The sequence below is a fragment of the Sorex fumeus genome, unplaced genomic scaffold, assembly GCF_029834395.1.
Source record: "Sorex fumeus unplaced genomic scaffold, SorFum_2.1 ptg000041l, whole genome shotgun sequence".
In the NCBI taxonomy this organism is placed as follows: domain Eukaryota; kingdom Metazoa; phylum Chordata; class Mammalia; order Eulipotyphla; family Soricidae; genus Sorex; species Sorex fumeus.
In genome coordinates, this window is record NW_026606098.1 from 4,662,437 (window position 1) to 4,682,314 (window position 19,878).

Genomic DNA, 19,878 nt, shown 5'->3' on the forward strand with positions numbered 1-19,878 from the left:
GGCCCTTCCAATCGCGGGGGTATGAGCATCCCCCCCGGCCTCTGTGCCCCAAGCCAGCCCTGGGTAGGCCCAGTCGGCGCCCGTGGGCCAGTGCTGGTCACTCTCGGAGCAGACGGCTCAGGCCCACACCCTCCACCACAGAGAGGGCCACACAGGGCCCACGCCTCCAGCCCCAGCAGCCAGCCTGGCCGCCGGCCCACTCAACCACCACCCGCAGAGTCCGGGGGTCCCTGCGTGAAGCCCCCATGCCCGCGGCACCCCTAGGTCTTGCTTCTCCGCAGGAGCGGGGTGGGGCCATGCAACCGCACGCGTCTGCTGAGGGTCTCCGTGGCGGTGGCGTGGGGCCGGCCCCAGGAGGCCCGAGGGGGCGCCTGGAGTCCCGGCTCCTCCTTTAGGTCCAGTCCGCCGGTCGCCTGCACCAGCTCCTCCACCACCTCGGTGTGGCCAGCGGTGGCGGCCAAGTGCAGCGCCGTCTGGTTCTGCGGCCCCGGCGCCCGCGCATCCGCCCGCTCCTCCAGGAGCAGCCTGACCGTGGCCAGGTGGCCATGGCGCGCCGCCAGGTGCAGCGCAGTACAGCCCTCGGCGGTGACGGCGTCCCGGCAGGCCCCGCGGTGCAGCAGCAGCCGCGCGGTGCTGGTGTGGCCCGTCTCGGCGGCCACGTGCAGCGGCGTCTGCGCCAGCAATGTGCACACGTCCACGGCTGAGCGCAGGTCGAGGAGCAGGCGGGCCACGCGGTAGTGGCCGCGCTGCGCGGCCAGGTGCAGGGGCGTCTTCCCGTCCAGCATCTGCGCGTCCAGGCTGACCCCCGACTGCTTGGCCAGCAGCCGGACGATGGACAGGTGGCCCTGCCAGGCGGCGTAGTGCAGCGGCAGCCACGCGCCCTTGGCCGGCAGCCCCGCATCGCCCCCGCACCGCAGCAGCACCCGCACCACCGCCTCCTGGCCGTGCTGGCAGGCCACATGCAGCGGCGTGCGGCCCTCGGCGTCCGCCGCGTTCACCGCCGCGCTCCGCTCCAGCAGCAGCCGCGCGCTGCCCTCGTCCCCGTTCTGGGCGGCGAAGTGCAGGGCCGTCCAGCGGTCCTCGTCGGCCGCGTTCACGCTGACCCGGCGCGCCAGCAGCAGCTCCAGCAGGCCGCGCCCCCGCCTCTCGACGGCCGCATGCAGCGGCGTGGCGCCCCGCCCGTCAGCCAAGTCGGGGTTGGCGTGGTTGAGCAGCAGCCACTTGGCGCACTCCTCCTGGCCCGCCGCCACCGCCAGGTGCAGCAGGCTGGCGCCCCCGTCCACCACCAGGTCCACGTCCTGTGGCTGCAGCAGCTTCATCAGCCGCCCCGTGTCCCCGCTCACCACCGCCTCCACCAGCTTCTTCTTCTGCACGTCCGTCGTGCCCAGGTCTGCGGGCAGAGCAGTGAGAGAGAGTCAGACCGGCCGCCGCCACCCGCAGCCTTCCAAGCCAGGCGTCCCCAACATCACGTGGCTGGTGCCTCTCATGGGGTAGCCCCCCACGTGGCCCGTGTCCCCCACGTGGTTACGGCCTATGTGGCCAGTGTTGCCTGCGTGAGCCCCATCTCCCCAGCACATCTCCCTGTGTGGCCACCCACAGGGCAGACAACCCAGGGGCACCCGCTCAGGGTTCCAAGGTGCCCGTGGTGACACAGTGAGACACAGCCCACACAGTGCAGTCCCTGGCCGGGCACAGCTCAGCAACCTCCCGACCGCAAAGCTCAGGGGGAGACGCAGAGACCAGAGGGATCCTCTGGGGTCTGACACGGGCGTGGCTGGGTGTACAAGGCAGGAAGGGACCCTTGGCACAAAGTGGACTCGGGACCGTTCCGACACCTCAGGGTTACCCACAGGCTGCTGGGCAGCAGCAGAGGGCAGCGAGTGCGGGTCCAGGGGCAGAGTTCACCCCACTGTCCGCCCCGCCCCCCGCCCCCACCGGCCACTCACCGGTGCTTGAAGGTTCCCGCTCAAAGGACAAGGACAGAGAGCCCCGGGAGGAGAAGGCCGAGTCCACGGACGACACCCCCGACAGCCTCTTGTCGCTGCTGCCGGACGGCAGGCGGGACTCGGACGCACTGCGGCTCAGCTCCTCGGGGCCCTGCAGTGCCTGCGAGATGCCTGAGTCCAGCTGGGACAGCAGCTCCGCCAGGCTGCAGTCGTCGTCAAACGGGGGCGCAGACGCACGCTTCAGGGGCGTGGACACGGGCGCCTGCGGAGACAGAGAGCTGAGCCATGCACGTCTGCACACGGGGCACAGGGCACACACACACGCCTGTACAGGGACACTCAGACACACACATATGTCTACACATGGGGGCACAGGGCACACACAGACACGTCTGTACATAGCGCTCACAGACACACACGTCTATACACAGACACACACATACATCTATACATGGATGCACAGGGACACATGTATACATATGTAGGCAGACACACAGACACGCAGGAACACACATACAGACACATATACACAAATGCACAGACACTGAGAAACATACATAGATACACAGAGATGGAGACACATACATACATATACAGATGGACGCACACACGGAAACACATGTGTATGTGTAAGTGCGTGAGTGTGAGGCTATAGCAGAGTGTAAGAGTGCGTGTGAGAGTACCTACGAGAAGGTGAGTGTGCAAGGATGCATGTATGTGAGTGTGCCAGGGTGTGCAAATGAGTGTACGAGGATGAGAGAGCATGAGTGAGTGTGTAGGGCCAACACACGGACACATAGAGGCACCGGGAACACACACACGCTTACACCTCTCATCAGCTTACACGCTCTTGTGCACTCTTACACTTTCGCACACGTACTCACACTCACACATACTCTTCCTCTCTCGTGCACACATTCCTCCACTCACACTCGCATTCCTCCACTCATACACTTGCTCACACACTTGCACGCACACGAGCACTGACACTGGGGTGGGGGCTGGGACGCAGCAGGAGGCGGCGCAGCCCCAGGGCTGAACCCCGGCAGACATGACGGGGGTCTGGCGGCAGAGATGCGGGCAGGAAGATGCCGGGCGCCACGTGCCAGCAGCTCTGGGCTCCCCGCTGAGCAGTGGGGTGCGGGAGCAGCCGGGGACTGAAATCGCCCCTCCCGGGTTGAGCATGGGGTCTCTGGCCCCAGCCTGCCACACACCTGGGGTGCAGAGTCACACCTGGCCGGGCGGGGCTGCGTCTGCTATCACCTGCCTGGCACCTTTGCCCCCGCCTGGCACACATGCCCATATATGGGCAGACACAGCCCCATGAACCTTCCGCCTCACCCCACCCGGGTGCAGGTCGCACCTAGGTGCACGTGAGCACTGGGCACAGGGAGACTGCAGGGGGGCGGGGCAGGGGGCTGGGCGACAGGTCCCTGCCGCTCCCTCCCTGAAGAGCCCAACGGGGTCTGGCACTGGCTTCCAAGAGTACCAGGCCGTGAGCCCCTGGCCAGCCAACCCGGCCAACCCTCAACCTCACCTCGGTCCTGGGCTCGGGGTCCGGGGTCGTCTCGGGCACCTCCTCATCCGGCTTCTCACACAGGCCCTCGGTCTCGGATGTGATCTCTGGGGAACGACACCTGGGTCAGGGGAGCAGGACCCCAAGTCCCCCGACCCCCGGCCCCTGTGCCTGCCCTGGGGCTCACCATGGAAGGAGGGGCGCTCCTGGGGGTCCCCATGCCAGCAGCGCTGCATCAGGCGCAGGAGACTGCCACAGGCGCGGGGCCTGGCACGACACACAGGCGGCAGCTCCGGCCGGTGGCCCTTCACAACCTTCACCATGATGTGCAGGATGTTCTTCTCATCTGCAGGCAGCAGGGAGGAGAGTCAGGGGCCCTGGCAGGGCCACATGGACACCCGGCTAGGGAGGGCGAACCAAGGGCAGGGGACATGGATGGCCCCGTGTCCCCCACCACATGCTGGGTGGTTCCTGGGGTTGGACAGCCAGCTCAGCAGGGAAGGAGATATACTGCCAGGTTCGAAAGAGGGCACCAGGCCCGGGCACCCCGCTCTGCCCTCTGCGGAGGCCCTCAGCACCCACTACTCTCCCCAGCCCCAGGCTGGCCGGCCGGTGAGACTCGGACTACAGTGCTCACCCATGGAACGGCTGCTCCTGCCCCGCACACAGCAGCCCAGGAAGAGGGACCCCCTCTCCACACACACGCATGCCCCATAGTTCAAAGAAGGAAAACCTCCACTGGCCACAGGAAGCCGAGGCAACGGGGGACAGAGGCCAGGGCACCACATGGCCTGTGTAGCAGGATCTGGAAGTGTCAGAACACACCACAGGGGGTGCAGGGGGCGAGGAAAGGGAGGGAGGGAGGGAGGGAGGAAGGGAGGTAGGTAGGGAGGGAGAAGAGAGAGGAAGGGAGGGAGGGAGAAGAGAGGAGTGAGGAGAGAAGGAGGAGGGAGGGAGGGAGAGAGGGAGGGAGAAGAGAGAGGAAGAGGAGAGAGGGAGAGAGGGAGAGAGGGAGGGAGGGAGGAAAGGAGAGGGAGAGGGATAGAGGAGAGAGAGAGAGAAAGGAGAGAGGGAGAGCGAGCACGGGAATTGAGGTGCAGGCCTGTGCGCAGCTGGAGCTTGGCCCCGCCTCCCCCCAGTACTCTGAAGCCCCCAGGCGTGATGCCAAGGACGACCCAGGAGAAAGCCCCCAGCACCTGTGGAAGCAAACTGGAGTGCTCCAGAATGGGCAAAGCCCCGAGAGAAACATTAGCACCCACGGGGAAGGAAAGTTGGAAGGGAGGTCGAGGGCACGGGTGTGCCTGCGGGATGATGGAACGTTCCAGAACCACACAACGGAGACGTGCGTGGGGCGCCGTGAAAGTGCTCAGCTCGGAGGTGGAGCCTGTGGTCTGAGCCCGACACAGCCGGCCCAGCCCGCTCGGCCCTGCCAGCGGGCACCGCGGAGAGCGGCACGAGAGCAGCCCGTGATGCGCACACCGGGGCCCCCCAACACGGTGCCCGAGTCTCCCGATTCTGCCCTGCCCACCCAGACACTCACCCGCAAACGGCTTCTTCTGCGTCAGGATGCCCCAGATGACGATGGCGAAGCTGAGGGGGGAAATCACAGGTGAGTGTTGGCGGGGGAGGGGGGTATGTCACAGGTATTGGTGTGAGGGTCACAGGTCTGCGGTGGCGGGGGACAGGGGGAGGGAGAGGTGTTGACAGGCGGGGGTCACAGGTAAGCGTTGTTGGGTGGGGGGGTCACAGGTGAGCATTGATGGGTGGGGGGGGGGTCACAGGTGAGCACCGGCAGGTGGGCAGGTGGGGCTCACTGGTGAGCAGTGATGGGGGTAGAGGAGGAGGGAGAGGTGTTGGCGGGTGGGGTCACAGGTGAGTGTTGATGGGTGGGGGGTCACAGGTGAGCATTGGCAGGCGGGGGTAACAGGTGAGTGTTGGCGGGTGGGAGGCAGAGTTGCTGGTGGGTGGGGGTCAAAGGTATTAGCGGGAGGGGGTCACAGGTGAGCGTTGGCGGGCAGGGGTCACAGGTGAGTCCTGGCAGGTGAGAATCACAAGTGAGCACAGGCAGGTGGTGGGCAGTTGTATGTGTGTTGGTGGGTGGTCATGTGTGTGCTGGTTGGTGGTGGGTGCTGCATGCATGTGCTTACTGGTGCAGGGAGAGCACCACGTATGTGCTGCACAGGCCATGGACCCCGAGCCCTCATGAGGAGCCACACGGGCTCCAGGGGGGGGGCGGGAACGAGGATGTGTTTCCTGTGGAGGCAGTCCCAGGACGCCCAGCTGAGGGTCCAGCACCAGGAGGGCCCGGGTCTGCGGCTTGCCCCACCACCCCCCCATGCTGCCCCCAGAGGGTGGGGATCCCTGGGTCAGAGCTGGCAGAAGGGTGGGGCTCAGGGAAAGCCCCGAGGTGGGGGAGCCTGGCAGGTGGGGGCACAGCAGGGCTGCAGGTGCAAAACAAGCACGGGGAGCCCCACCCTCTCCTCAAACCCAGCCGGGCCAACGCCGCCCAGGGCCGGGCCCAGCTCTGGTTATCTGGCTGCGGGGACGCCAGGCAAGGGAGTGTGCCAGGACTCGGGCTCAAGTGCTCCCAAGGCACCTTCCCTCCCTCCCTCCCTCCCTCCTCCAGGAATGAGCTGCAGGGCGGGGCAGGAGGCGGCGCCCACCTGTACACATCGTGCTTGGTGTCGAAGAGCCGGCTCTTCTCCCGGATGCGCTCGGGCGGCAGGTAGGCCACGGTCCCGAACAGCCCGTCCATGCTGAGCTCGTGCGAGTGGGACAGCCCATTGCACTTGGCCAGCCCGAAGTCGGAAATCTGTGCAGGCAGAGAGGCGGAGACGCCACCATCAGCGCATCCCCAGGGAGGAGGCCGCGGCAGCCAGGCCCACCCGGGGCCCCCTCGGGAGAAGCACCCGGAGAACGGGAAAGGCGAGGCCGTGGGGAGGCAGACAAGCCAGTCGGGCCGCCCGCCCCGCCAGCTGGGCAGCAGCAAGTGGCGGCACGTTGGGCGGACACGCCTCCCCGCTAAAGCCAACAAAACAGGCAGCCGGCAGCTGTCCTCCACCCGATGCTCCCACCCGGGACCCCACCCTGAACCCCCAACGCGCGTCCAGCTCCAGCCCCCAAGCCCAGGGACAGGAGAAGTTGGCAGGGACAGCGATGGCGGCGGGTGGGGCAGCCTTCTCTCTGGGCCCCACTCCCGAGCAGACCGAGCCATGGAGCACCCGGGGGGTCCTCTGCAGAGGGGAGCCACTGGCACCCAGACCCCCATCTCCTCGGAGGCGCACAGGCCGTGCTGAGCCCCTTGTGCCCCACAAGGTGCCTGCAGGGATTGAGGGCCAGCGGTTGCTGCAGGGGCACCCACACAGGGGCTGATGGTGGGGGTCTTTGGGCCTGGGTGCTGCCCTCCAGAAGGCCGGGCAGGGACTCACCAGCCACGGCTCTACAGCGTGACTGGGTGAGCCGGCGGCAGAGAACATGGCAGCGGGCGTGAGGGACTGTGGCCACGTACCCCTCGCTGTGGCCGACCCTCTACTCCCACCCCTGCCACAGATGGAGTTGGGGGCAGGACAAGGAGCAGACGCCAAGACAAGGCAATGGCATCCGTGTGCGAGCTTGGAACGCCCAGTCCCTGGGACCCCAACTGGCGCCCACCCTCCCCTCCCCAGTCCTCACAGCGGCACCCCAGCACCCACTGCTAGCACCCCACAGCCCATTGGCATCCCCACTTCCGGTCCAGCTGGATGAGAGCAAGTGGGGGCCAGTACCAGACCCCGGAGGCTGACGCTCGGGGTCCCAGGGGCAGCCGGAGGCCTGAGGTTGGGTGGGCGCTGCTCGGCCGGAACTGGGCTTGCCGGGCTAGGGAGCCGGTACCATGGGGAACAGCCCTGTGGGCAGCCACCCAGGGGTCACTCAGAGACGATTCTGAGCACAGAGCCAGGAGTCAGCCCTGAGCAGAGCCAGGAGTGACCCTGAGCACATAGCCGGAAGTGAGCCCTGAGCACAGTGCCAGGAGTGAGTCCTGAGCACAGAGCCAGGAGTGAGCCTTGAGCACCACTGGGTATGGTCCTTAAAACCCCAATAAAAAATCAAACTCATGGGGCTGGAGCGATAGCACAGCGGGGAGGGCGTTTGCCTTGCATGCGGCCAACCCAGGTTCAATTCCCAGCATCCCATATGGTCCTCTGAGCACTGCCAGGAGTAACTCCTGAGTGAAGAGCCAGGAGTAAGCCCTGTGCATCGCTGGGTGTGACCCCCCCCCAAAAAAAAATCAAACTCGTGTGTCGGAGTCTGGGGCTGAGCAGCAGGGCACCTGCCTGGCAGAGCTGGCACCAGCTCAACCCGCCGCTCTGCAGAACAACAAAAACTGAATAAAGTCAGTGAGTGTCCACTGCTTGAGAATGTCCTCCAGGCCCATCTGGGGTAGAGGGAGGCCCCGTGTGCGGACCCTGAGCTGCTTTCCTGCCCGACCCGTCACATGCATCACCAGCCCCGACAGACCCCGCATCCTCACCGGCACTGCCCATGGTCAGTCTGTCTGGCCGCCCACTGCGTTGTGTGGGTGACTGACCAGAGACATGGGCAGAGCCAGGAAAGGGGCTACCCCGAGCCCCTGACAGGCACCGGGCCCCTGCCTGGGGCTCCCTCCTTCCATCATGGGACAGGAGCCCAGAATGGCCACCAGGCCTGGCCTGCGGGTCCACTGGGCAGCAGAGAGCAACCGTAAGTGAACAGGAGAGCTGATGGAAGCCTAGCAGCCTGGAAGGGACCCTCTAGGGGAGAGTGGCCAGCCCACATGACACCACGGCGCCAACACCCAGGCCGCAGGGGCAGCACCGGGGCCCTCAGGAAGGGCAGTGTGTGAGCATGAGAGTGTGTGTGACTGTGTGACTGAGAGTGTGAGTGTGTGAAAGTGTGTGTGAGAGTGAGAGTGTGTGGGTGTGTGAAAGTGTGTGTGAGAGTGAAAGTGTGTGAGTGTGTGAGAATGAGTGTGTGAGTGTGAGAATGAGAGTGAGTGAGAACGTGTGAGTGTGCGTGAGTTTGAGAATGAGAGTGTGTGAGTGTGCGTGAAAGAGAGAAGTGTGTGTGTGTATGTGTAAGCCTATGAGCATGAGTGTGAGTGAATGTGTGCATGCAAGCATGAATGTGTATAAGCCTGTGTGTGAGCGTGCATGTGTGAGTGTGAATGTGTGTGTGTGTGTGTGCACATGCGCGCTGATCTGGCAGCCACACCAGAGTGTGCAGGCTCACTCCTGGCCCGGTGCTCAGTGGTCACTCGTGGAGGCCCCTGGGGGATCAGGTGTCTGCAGCACCTCCAGGCTCCCACTAGCCTCCCTGAAGATTCCAGAACAGCACCTGAGTGGTAGAATGGCGGGTAGGGCACCTGCCTGGCACGCAGCCGAGCAAGGTTCCATCCGGGCATCCCACATGGTGCCCCGAGCACTGCCAGGGTGACTTGGGAGGGCAAAGCCGGGGTAAGCCTGGGCACCACCGGGAGTGACTCAGAAACAAACAGACACAAATGAGATTCCAGAATGCTCCTCCACCTTCGTGCTTTTCCGCACCCAGGGACCCCTAGAGTCCCACCACCCGCCCCCCCCCCCCGCCGTGTCCTCCAGGGCGGGGGCCGCCCGAGGCCGTCATTAGCCCCTCTCTGCCCTTTCCCTGCATGGAGCTGCAGGTGGGAGATCAAAGGCTCCCACCCCTCCTTCACCCCGACCCCGGCTCCGTGCATGGAGACACCCGCTCCCAGGTCACCTGCAATTATCCTTCAAAGTGAAATGCTCCTCTCCCGCGAGCAGCCTTGGGCACCGCGCCCGCTGCCAGGAGGGGGCTGCAGCAGGTCACCCCTCCTTTGACGGAGAGAGAGCCATGCACAGGTGTACCGGAGACAGCGCCTGAATCAGCGCCTTCCTCATATTCCGGCAGGGGGGCCTGCAGCAGGGGGCATGGCTGACCCCCCTCGCCGAGGCTGACCCACCCAGGGCCAGGGGGCCTGCAGCAGGGGCCACGGCTGACCCTGCTCACCCCACTGATCCACCTGGGCTCAGGTCTGCTGAGTCAGAGAGAGGCTGGGCTCTCAGGGCTGGCACAGCGGGACAGGCGCTGGCCTTGCTCATGGCCAAAGTTGGTCTGAGAGCCCGAGCACCGCAGGGAGTGCTCCCGTGGGCGCCAGCAGCTGGTGGAGGGCAGATGTGGCCTGCACCACGGCCCCCATCCCGCGGTCAGACTCCCTGAGTGCGTGCATCACCCCACGAGGAAACCCAGGACAACCCACCCCCACCCCAACAGGAACGGAAGGCTGGACACGGAGGCCATCCAAGAGAGACAGGGACTCTGTGGCCAACTCGGGCTGTCTGCGTCTGTGCCCCACTCCAGCCTGTCCCAGAAACCCACTCCGCACAGAGCGAGAGCCAAGCCCCTGCTGAGGACCCCTCCCACACCCCCTCCACGCAGCTCCGACCCCCAGTGCTCCCCCTCAACCCCCAGACCAGCGCAGCACAAACCAGCGCAGCACAGGCAGCCCACCTTGACGTGGTAGTGGGCATCCAGCAGGATGTTGGCAGGCTTGAGGTCCAGGTGCAGCAGCGGCGGGGACAGGCAGTGCAGGAAGTTCATGCCCACGGCCGTCTCGTGCACAATGCGGAAGCGCAGTGCCCAGGGCAGCGGCTGTGCGGCCAGCAGCTTCTCCAGCGAACCCGTCTCCATGTACTCCATGACCAGTCCCACGGGCTCACGGCAGATGCCGTACACCGGCAGGATGTAGCGGAACTTGGCCAGCTCCATCTTCTTGGCCTCCTCCAGGAGTTCCAGGCGCTCCCTGCGGAGGGCCAAGGTGTGAGGGGAGCACCGACCCCGACCAGCCGCCCACCCTACCCCCGTCCTTCCAGAGCCTTCAGACACAGCTGCGTGGGGGGCTGGTGAGGGAGAGGGGGCCCGTGGGTGCCTTTGGGGTGGGGTCTCCCACAATCTCTTCCCTGGGGGACCCAAGAGACAGCCATGAGGGATGACCGGGTTCCAGTTCAGGCCCCCGGGCAGGGTCACGGCCACTGGCCCCCACTCCAGATCTCCGCCCCGTCCTTAAACCCAGGCAGGCCCATGCATGTGACCTCGCTGTCACCCACACCACCATCCACTCCCCGGTGGGCCCCAGCCCCCGAAAAGCACCCAGTACGAGGACGCCAGCGTCCCCAGGTCCCTCCTTCCACAGCTGCGACACATCGTCCTGTTCTGCCCCGCATCACAGTGGCCACCCACCATGGCCAGAGAGGTGTGAGCGGGCCTGTGAGGGGTGTATGCTGAGGGACGTGTGCGTGTGCATGTGGGAGATATGTACGTGTGTGTGCATGTGGTGGTGTGAGTGCGTGTGTATGTGCATGCGTGTGCGCACGTGGGGGATATATATGTATATGTGTGCATGCATGTGTGGGCATATGCATGTGTGTGTGCATTTGAGTGGGGGGGTGAAAGCATGTGTGTGCATGTACATTTGTATGCACGTGTGTGTGCATGCGCATGTGTGCGTGTGCATCCCATCCCACTGTGCACGAGGAAGACAGGTCTCCGTGGACACCCCCCCAGCACAGGTCTCTGTGTCCCCATGCCGAAGCTAAGTCTTAGCCAGGGCCACGGACCCCCAGGGCTAGACACACACCTGCCTTGAAGCCCCCTCCTCGCCTGCGGGCTCGCTAGCTCTGGGGGAATGACTCCGGGCGTCCACAGGGTTCTGGCACAGCATCCAAGGACACAGCCAAGGTCACACCTTGCCCAAGGTTACGTGAACAAAGAAATTCCATCATGCCCCACCCCGCCAGTGGGGTCCAGGCTCCAGCAGCGCTGGGATTCTGCTTCTAATAAGGAAACTTCCAGAGCCACATGCCCAGACACGACCCGTTAGGTTTGGGAACCGGCAGCCTGCTGGAGTGGCTCAGCAACGCCCCCTGCCCCCCACATGGGGGATGCACACCTGTGGTGGGGGCCCCAGATCTGAGAGGTACCTGCCCCCCACTTGCCCCCCTCCCAGCCAGCGGCAAGACCAGCGCCCGACAGACCAGCATGACACCTGTCACTGAGAGTGACAGTCCTGGGGGGAGGCAGGTCTAGAGGAGGTCCCCGGGCCCAGCCCCCACCCGGGTCTCTCAACCTGCCTGTGGGGATCCAGTGACTCCTCAGGGGGCTGCTGTCGAGGGGGGGGGGTAGGATCCAGAGGGAGACTTGGGAGGCCTCATTATGCCCCGATACAGCAGGGAGGACACTTGCCTTGCTCATGGCCAACCTGGGCTCCGGCCCCGGCCCCCAAGAAGGTCCCCCCAAAGCACCTCAAAGAGTGATTCCTTAGTACTGCAGGAGAAGCCCCCACAAAATACACACAGTTCCCTGAGGAGACACAGAATTACCCCCCACTGTGTCCCAGGGTCTATGACCTGGAGAGCCCTTCAACAAACTGATAAGGTGCAAAGAATCATACCAACGCACTGATAAGGTGCAGGGAGCCCCCCAACGCACTGATACGGCACAGCGGCACGTACCCACTGGGGACCGTCACGGCTGACAGCTTCCCTCCCTACACGCAACTCACTGCTGTGCTGGGGGAGACGAGTAGAAGGGCCCCTCCTCTGCCTGCAGTGCCGTCGGGGGGGGGGGGGGGGGACAAACCAGATGAAACAAACAGAAAAATGCCCCCTCCAGCCCCTAGACCCGCACAGCAGGCCCAGTCCTGACTAACCTGCGCAGGGCAGAGCTGAGCACCTGTGGGCTGGGCCACCCCTGCCCCACACAGAAAGTGGGGGACGGTGTGGGGGTCCCGTGCAAGCCCCCTGAAGGGGGAGCTGGGGACTCAGGCGCATTTCTCAGTCAGCCCTCCCCCACCCCAGGGAACTGGCCCGTGAGGAGGGAAAAGGCCCCCAAGGCCACCTGCCCCTCCCCCGGAAGATCCTGAACCCTGATCACCCCACCCAGCCAGGCCTGCACCCCCAACCTGCAGAAAGGAGCCCACACCCACCCCTCACCACCAACCCAGGAAGAGCTGGTTTCCTAGTAATGGGTTTAAGCCACCCTCTCTGAGCGCCCTGCTGGCCCCAGAAAGACCCAGTCAAGGCTCATCTTCCCCCTGAGGAAGCAGCTGGGGGTGCTGGGCACGGGCCAGGAAGGCCCTGCTGGGGTTCCCAGAGAGGAGCATCCAGCCACTCTGCCCAGGGCCAAGGGTCCAGGAGGCCCCTGGGGGCTCATGTGTCTGTTGGATCTGCAGGTTCAGTCCTGATGGTTTTCCTGGAGTGAGTGAGATGGTCCCAACCCCCAGGTGCTGGGGGCCCCCCTAAGCAACCTCAGCAGCTGGGGGCCAGTGCTGGCGTGGAGAAAGGTGCCTCCTCAGGGCTAGTTCACTCCAGCCCGGAAAGAGCTGCGATCTGTCCCCAGGGTCCCTCCAGCCGGCAGGAGCAGCGCCCAGCAGCCCTCCCGGGGATGAAGTCCAGCACCGCGGGACCCCTGGCACCAGTAACCAGCACAACGGAGCTCGCTCTGCTGCGCCCGTCCCCAAAGCACAGCCCGCCTCGACTCCGGAACAAGAAGGGCCCCAGCACAGCCAGCCCTGCCTGGGCAAAAATCCCAGCTGGCAGGGGTTAATTTGTTTACTTTAATTTTTACTTTTGCTTTGGGGTGGGGGGGTGGTGTCATTGGGCTGTGCTCAGGGCTCACTCCTGGCTCTGTACTCAGGGATGACTCCCAAGGGGGCTGCGGGGGACAGAACCGGGAGGGCCGTGCGCAAGGCCGGCACCTCCCGGCCGAGGCATCTCTGAGGCATCTCTCGGGCCCCGGCAGGCTTGGGCCGCCTGGGAAGCACCTGGGAACGGTGGCAGCGGAAGCGGCTTTAATCACCCGGGCTCGCTCTGTGCGCCTCCAGTTACGTTCCCAGGCTCAGCGAGGGGTTCCCACACTGCTATTTTTAAAACTGACAAGAATTGGGCTTGTCCGACTGCAGGCTCTGCAGCGACAGCCCAAGGATGTGCCGGGGCTCGCCTGCAGCTGGGCCCGCGCCCGCCGCTGTTTCAGAGCTCCCTCTGCACCCAGGTGGGGGACAGGCCCTGTGGCACGCCGTCTGCCCTGAGGAGAAACAGTGCCCACCACTGGACTCCACTGGCCACACATCCTCCCAAGATGGGCATCCAGACGCGCCCCCCCCCACCGTGGCTGATGAGAGCACCTGTGCCTTGTAAGCACCCTGGCAGACACCTCTCTGCCCCCAACCAATCCCTAATGTCTATCTGAAACCAGACACCCCATCCTCTCCCCAAAACACAGTGCGGTTCCAGGGCAGCCTGTTATGTACAGAGGTGGTACAGAGGAGGGGCCGGGAGGCCCCCATTGGCCCCCTGCAGCCTGGCACGGGCCCAACTGAAGGACCCCAGGCCATTCCCACGGGGAGGTGTAGGGAGGGGCTGGGGCTGCACGGGAGCCCAGAACTTGATCCCTCCCATCCCTCACTGCCAGCAGCAGGGAGGTGGGGTGAGGCCAGGGTCCACCACCAGAGCCGGCCACTCACCCAGCGCTCCCAGCCGGCTCATGGGACCAAGCACAGCCTGCAGCCCTCTGGGAGCTCTTGGGTTGGTCACGGGGGCTGATGTTTCCTGCGGGACCTGAGCTGGGCCCACAGTTCACATCTCCATCCGCCTGTTCTGGGTGGGCACCACTGGGGGCCTCCTGAGCACCCCCCTCCCTGATCCCCAGGGCACAAAGACGCCTTCCTCGGCAGCCCACCCAGACCCCGGGCACCACAGGCTGGAAATAACAGATTCCCGCAGTGAGTCAGATGCGTGCTGACTGGGACCGCCCCAAAGGAGAAGCGGAAGCGCAAACCTTCCCCAGCAACAAACCCACTCGAGGGCCGAGGCCCAGCACAGGGGCTCACTTTCAGGACAGCCCTGGCCCCGCTCCCAGGAGCTTGGATTTCAGCAAAACAAGCACAGCGCCCCTCCCGGCAGCGGAGAAGCTTCAGGGGGGCCGGTAGCCTGGGACCTGGGGAAGGTGGGGGCTGTGGGGCTCCATGATGGGCCCGTGGAACCCGAGTCTCAGAGAAGCACAGCTGACTTCAGGCTTACAACCAAGAGCCACCGGGAGCCGTGCTGGGTCACGGAGGGGCCCTGTACCCGTCGCCTGTTTTCTGCTGCATGCCCGGGCGGCATGCGGCACAGGCCAGGCTGTGTGTAGGGGGAGACGGAAACGCAGGGAGGGGGCCACTCCGCCCTCTGGGGCCCCCTCCCCTCACTAGGCAGGGTCAGTAAAGACCATCTTCTTGTTTTCTTTCCGGTTGTTTGGGCTATGCCCGGGGTGCTCAGGGATCACTCCTGGTGGGGTCTCGGGGGACCCTATGCGGTGCTGCCGGTACAAGGGGAGTGCCCTCACTTCTGTGCTATGTCCCCAGGCCCTCAGGATGACGCTTTTCAGAGCAGGTGCTTACTGCAACCCCCTGCCTGCAACAACCCACACGACACAGGTTCCTTGAGCACGTTCCTACCACTGCCCCAATCCCCACAACAGAATTACACACCACCGCCCACACCCACCCGGGCTGCTGTAAACCTTCCAACCTCTCAGCCAGTGCCCACCGCCCCTGGGGTGGACACCGGGCAGCCCCAGGCCCGCTCTGAGAAGGAGGGCCAGCGGTACTGCCGCCGCAAAGCGGGTTAAGGCAAGGCTCCTCCCTCGAGGCCGGGCCTAAAAACAAGGCAGCCGGGACCCAGCCCCGGGACACCCCGGGCGTAATGAGACCCCCAAGCCGGCCCGGCCAGGTTCAGCGGCACCCGGAATGCCTCCCTGGGCCAAGCCGGTGGTGCTTCCGACCCAAATAACTACCGTCTCACACCAATTTGTGCTCCAGCCTAAATTACTAAGTAGCTCGGGCGCAATCTAAACTCACCGACAAAGCCCACATCCCCAACACAGCAATTTCTCTAAGCCGGGCGCAGACCGCAGCAGCGCGAGCGCAGGGCCCGGCCGGGCCGGACGCGCCTTCGGGGGACGCGCGATCGTGGGCACCTGGCCGCCCCGCCCCCCCCCACCTCCGGAACCAGGCTGCACCTCGAGGCCCTTTCCCACGCCCCGGGCCCACGTGGATGCCCCCGGCCGCCCTCCCGAGGTTCAGGAGCCCCCGCGTGCGCCCGGAGCTCGCCAAGCCAGCCCCCGCGTCCCTCGAGCCGGCCGGCCGCGCGGACACGGCCCAGGGCTCGCGCCCCGCCCCGCGCCCGGGCCTTCCTCGGGGCGCACCCGGAGCCCGCACGGACAGGGGTGCGGCCGGCGTCCGAGTGCCCCGGGCCCGACCCGCGTCGCGCGGGGCTCCCGCGTCCCCGGCCACCGACCTGTCGTCGACGTGCAGACTCGGCGAGCACTTGATGGCGAGCCAGGTCTTCCAGTGGACGTGGCGCACCTTGTACACCTGCCCGAAGCCGCCCGAGCCCACCTTCTCCCAGCCAGCGAACTCGCCCGCGTCGAAGGTGCGCAGCAGCCCCAGGGCCCACGGGCTCCCGTCGCCCTCCATGGCGCACCTCTGCCGCCGCCGCCGCCCGCCCAGGTGCCCAGGTGCGCGCCCCGCCCGCCGACGCCACTTCCGCCGCGCGCCCCGCCCCGCCCGGCCCGGCCCGGCCCGGCCCGGCTGTCTGCAGGTGGGGGTGGGGGGGGAAGGAGAAGCCGCGGGGAGTGGGCGCCGACGTGCTCCCACCTACTCCACACACCCCCCTCCGCTCCCCTTGGGCCAGAGCGTGGACTTAGCGCTGCTGGCACCGGGCCAGAACCGGCAGGGCCGGCCCGCCGCTCGCGGCACTCTCTCCCTCCCTCCCTCCCTGCCTGCCTGCCTTCCTTCCTTTCTTCCTTCCTTCCTTCCTTCCTTCCTTCCTTCCTTCCTCCTTCCTTTCTTCCTTCCTTCCTTCCTTCTTCCCTTCCTTCCCCTTCCTCCCTCCTTCTTCCTCCCTCCCATTCTCCCTTCCTTTCTCCCTCCCTCTCTTCCTTCCTTTCTTCCTCCCTCCCTTCCTTCCTTCTTCCTTTCTTCCTTCCTTCCTTCTTTCCTTCCTTCCCCTACCTCCCTCCCATTCTCCCTTCCTTTCTCCCTCCCTCCCTCTCTTCCTTTCTTCCTCCCTCTCTTCCTTCCTTCCTTCCTTCCTTCCTTCCTCCCTTCTCCCATTTCTTCCCCCCTCCTTTTCCCTTTCCTTTCTGGATTTTGGGTCACACCCAGCGGTGCTCAGGACTGGCTCAGCGCTGGGGAAAGAGGGATCTATCCAAGCGCCCCCCACGCCCGGCCTCTCCTTCCCAGCCCCTCGGTGTCCGCACCGGGAGTGGCGCAGGATATGACCTTTGGGAACTCTCTCCTTTTCCCACCTTGCCCCACCGCCTGAGATTCCTTTCTCTGGCTTCTTCGCACACAAGTTCCCCCTTTGGAATTCGCTTGTTTTCATTCAATGACCCGCGGGGCTGATCTAAAGCCTAGTGGAGCCGGCAGGAGCCCCGGGCTTTTTATCTCTTTACACTTTTCTGCGAAAAGGAGCGCTGGGTCTCCACCTGGGGGAAATTCCCAGCAGGTGAGCTCCGATCCCAGAGCGACATCTGGGTCAGAGGTCCCCGCTCCCAGGACCGCTGGCTGGAAGGCGCTCACGGGCGCGCAGGGACGCGCGCCGGGAGCGGAGTCTTGGTCGGGGCCGCGCTTGGGGCCGTCCGGGAAGGGAGAGGGGGTCCCCGGCGCTTCTCGGGGCTTCTCCTGGGCCTCCCCGCCTCGCGCTCTGTAAACAGCCCGCTGCCCCTCCCGGCCGCCGCTCGGCCCGCGCCTGTGCGGGCTTGCTGCAGGCTGGGAGCCGCCGCCGCGTGGCACCCACGGGAGGGAAGGACTCGACGGTGAGCGCTCCCAGGCAGCATTTGGGGGACGCACGGGCGCCGAGCCCGGGGCTCAGCCCAGCACTTCGGTCGTAGAGGCCCGTCAACTCGAGGCTCACCTCCCCAAGTGCTCCATCAGCGATGAGTCACGGGCCACCAATCACGCAATAAAACATGCCAATTTTATTCATTTCATCATCTGCTCGCTGCGCTGGGCAAATATTTATGCGGTGTCTGCGGCTGTCTCTGCGCCCGGCTGGAGCCGATGGAGTTGGCGGGGGAGGGGACCAGAGCGAGCTGGGGGAGCAGCCCCCCCCCCCCCCAGGGTGCACAGGAGAAAGCCCACCCTGCCCAGGCTACAGGAAAGAAACCGAGAGGGAGTTCAAGGTTACTCGGGACTTACCCTTTGTTATTTTTTGGTTTTTCTTTTTTGTTTTTTAGGCCACACCAGGTCATATTTGGGGTTTTCTCCCAGCTCTGCACTAAAGAATTACTCCTGGTGGTGCTCAGAAGACCATATGGGGTGCCAGGGATCAATCCCAGGTCTGCCACGTGCTGGGCAAGCATCCTAGCCTCTGTACTATCACTCCAGCCCTCCGTCTCTGTTTCTGTTTTGTTCCGTTTTGGTTTTACGGGTCATGCCAAGCAGTGCTCAGGGGTCACTCTTGGCTGTGTGCTCAGGAATCACTCCTGGTGGGCTCAGGGAGTCATAGGGGATGCCTGGGATTGAACCCGGGGTGGTTATGTGTGAGACAAACAGCTTATCTGCTGTGCTACCTCTCCGGCTTTTCATTTTGCTTTGTTTTTAACAATTATTTATTCTTCTTTATAGAAGAAAGGGATGAACTCTTATGGGGGGGTGGGTTCTTACTATGTTTTTTTTTTTTTAAGTCAGAAAGGTGGGGCTGGAGCAATAGCACAGCGGGTAGGGCGTTTGCACGCGGCTGAACCGGGTTTGATTCCCAGCATCCCATAGGGTCCCCTGAGCACCGCCAGGGTGATTCCTGAGTTCAGAGCCAAGAGTAACCGCTGTGCATCGCCAGCTGTGACCCAAAATAAATAAATAAATAAATAAGTCAGAAAGGTGCGGGAGAGACAGTACCACGGGTAAGGTGCTGCTGCTGCCTTCCATGCCGCTGGCCCTGGCTCCCATCCCCAGCACTGGCCTCTCCACCCCCCACAGCCCACCAGGAGTGACCCGAGCACTGAGTCAGGAGGAAGCCCTGAGACCCCTGGTGCACCCCAACCCCCCACCCCCAGCAGCCGGGATGTATCCCACAAGCCCCCAGCTTGGGAGCTGCCCGACCCTCCACCAAGCCCACATGTGCCAGCCTGGAGAGGGGGGTCTCCTGAGGCTCCTTGTTGCTCTGCTTGAGCCTTTCATGGTCACGTTCCTGCCCCTTCTGCCCTGTCCCTCTCCGCAGCCCACTGCATCCCCTCACCCAGCTGCTGCCTGCACCCCCGGGGTCCCCCCCCAGGACAGCCCCACCCTGGGGAGCTCCCCATAGCCCTCAGAGCAGGTGCTGGTCAAGGAGTCCTGGAAGCCCCCAGGCTGCAGGGGTGAGGGGGCCTGAGATGTCCTTGTGGACCAGGACCCCTCACAGGGCTGGGGGGAGAGGGGGTGGGCATCAGGATTGTCATGTGACTCAGAAGCCAGACAGCTGAGGAGGCCAAGGCCCCTCTGCCCCTTCTGGAGAAGCCAGGCCCCAGCCCCCACTCCCCACTGGCTCTCATGGACACTGGACTTCGTGGTCATGGGTCATTCCCCACTGGGTCATGCTGTCCCCTCCAGCCTGGCCAGTGCCCCCCCCAATCTCTCTCTGTCACCTCATCCTCACCTACAAACCCTCGGTGACCGCCCCCACCCCTACCTCCTGGGTCCCAGTGCCGGTGTGACTCGCATCAGCCCCACGCCAGCCCCACGCGGGAGCCAGGCCGGGCAGATTCCTGCGCTGCAAACTCACGGGCACGGGGCTGGGTCATCGCGTGTTTATGGGGGGGCCGGCTGGTGAGTGTGCTCCCCCACGCACCCCAAGGTCCGGCCCAGCGCTGGCCTTGACTTCCCACAGCCTAGCCATAAGCAGGGGCACTCATCTTCCCAGGGCACTTGGGCCCTGACCCAGAGTGGCCCTCACCTACTCCTGACTGCTCAATAACGCCTCCTCCTGGACGTCTTCCCAGATGCGGGTAATGCTGGCTGGCTTCAAGTTCTCGCCCTTCTCCGGGAGGCCACGCCCCTCCGGGAGGTCACACCCACACCGGAAGTCACACACGTGCTGGGGCAGGTTCCGTGTTTCCACCCAGCAGGTGACCGCTGCATCTGGCCTGGCTGGTCCTGCCAGGCTTCCCCTCCCCGGGCCCTGCTGGGTACCGGTGCGTGTCAGTGAGCCCTTCTGGGCTTCTGGCCCCTGCACACTGCCCCCTCCCAGGTCCATCACGTAGACTGTTCGCCTCCATCAGTGCCAAAGTTTCCTGGGCTAACAGGCTGGCAGCTCCCCAGCAAGCCCAGCACTCGCCCCGCATGGCAGTGTCGCTCTTGGGGAGGGACCCAAAAGAAAGAGGGGAGTC

At 64.8% G+C, this 19,878-nt stretch overlaps 1 protein-coding gene across 1 annotated transcript; it reads right to left on the reverse strand.

Annotated features, from left to right (window-relative positions):
• Window positions 1-260: 260 nt before the first annotated feature.
• RIPK4 (receptor interacting serine/threonine kinase 4) lies at window positions 261-16,051 on the reverse strand. Its single transcript, XM_056119639.1, has 8 exons — window positions 15,810-16,051; window positions 9,988-10,279; window positions 6,126-6,274; window positions 5,003-5,052; window positions 3,650-3,808; window positions 3,484-3,569; window positions 1,947-2,208; window positions 261-1,390 (listed from the first exon to the last, which is right to left on the reverse strand). Exons 1-8 carry the CDS (start codon window positions 15,986-15,988, stop codon window positions 261-263), a joined length of 2,307 nt encoding a protein of 768 aa, XP_055975614.1. The 5' UTR covers window positions 15,989-16,051.
• Window positions 16,052-19,878: the final 3,827 nt, after the last annotated feature.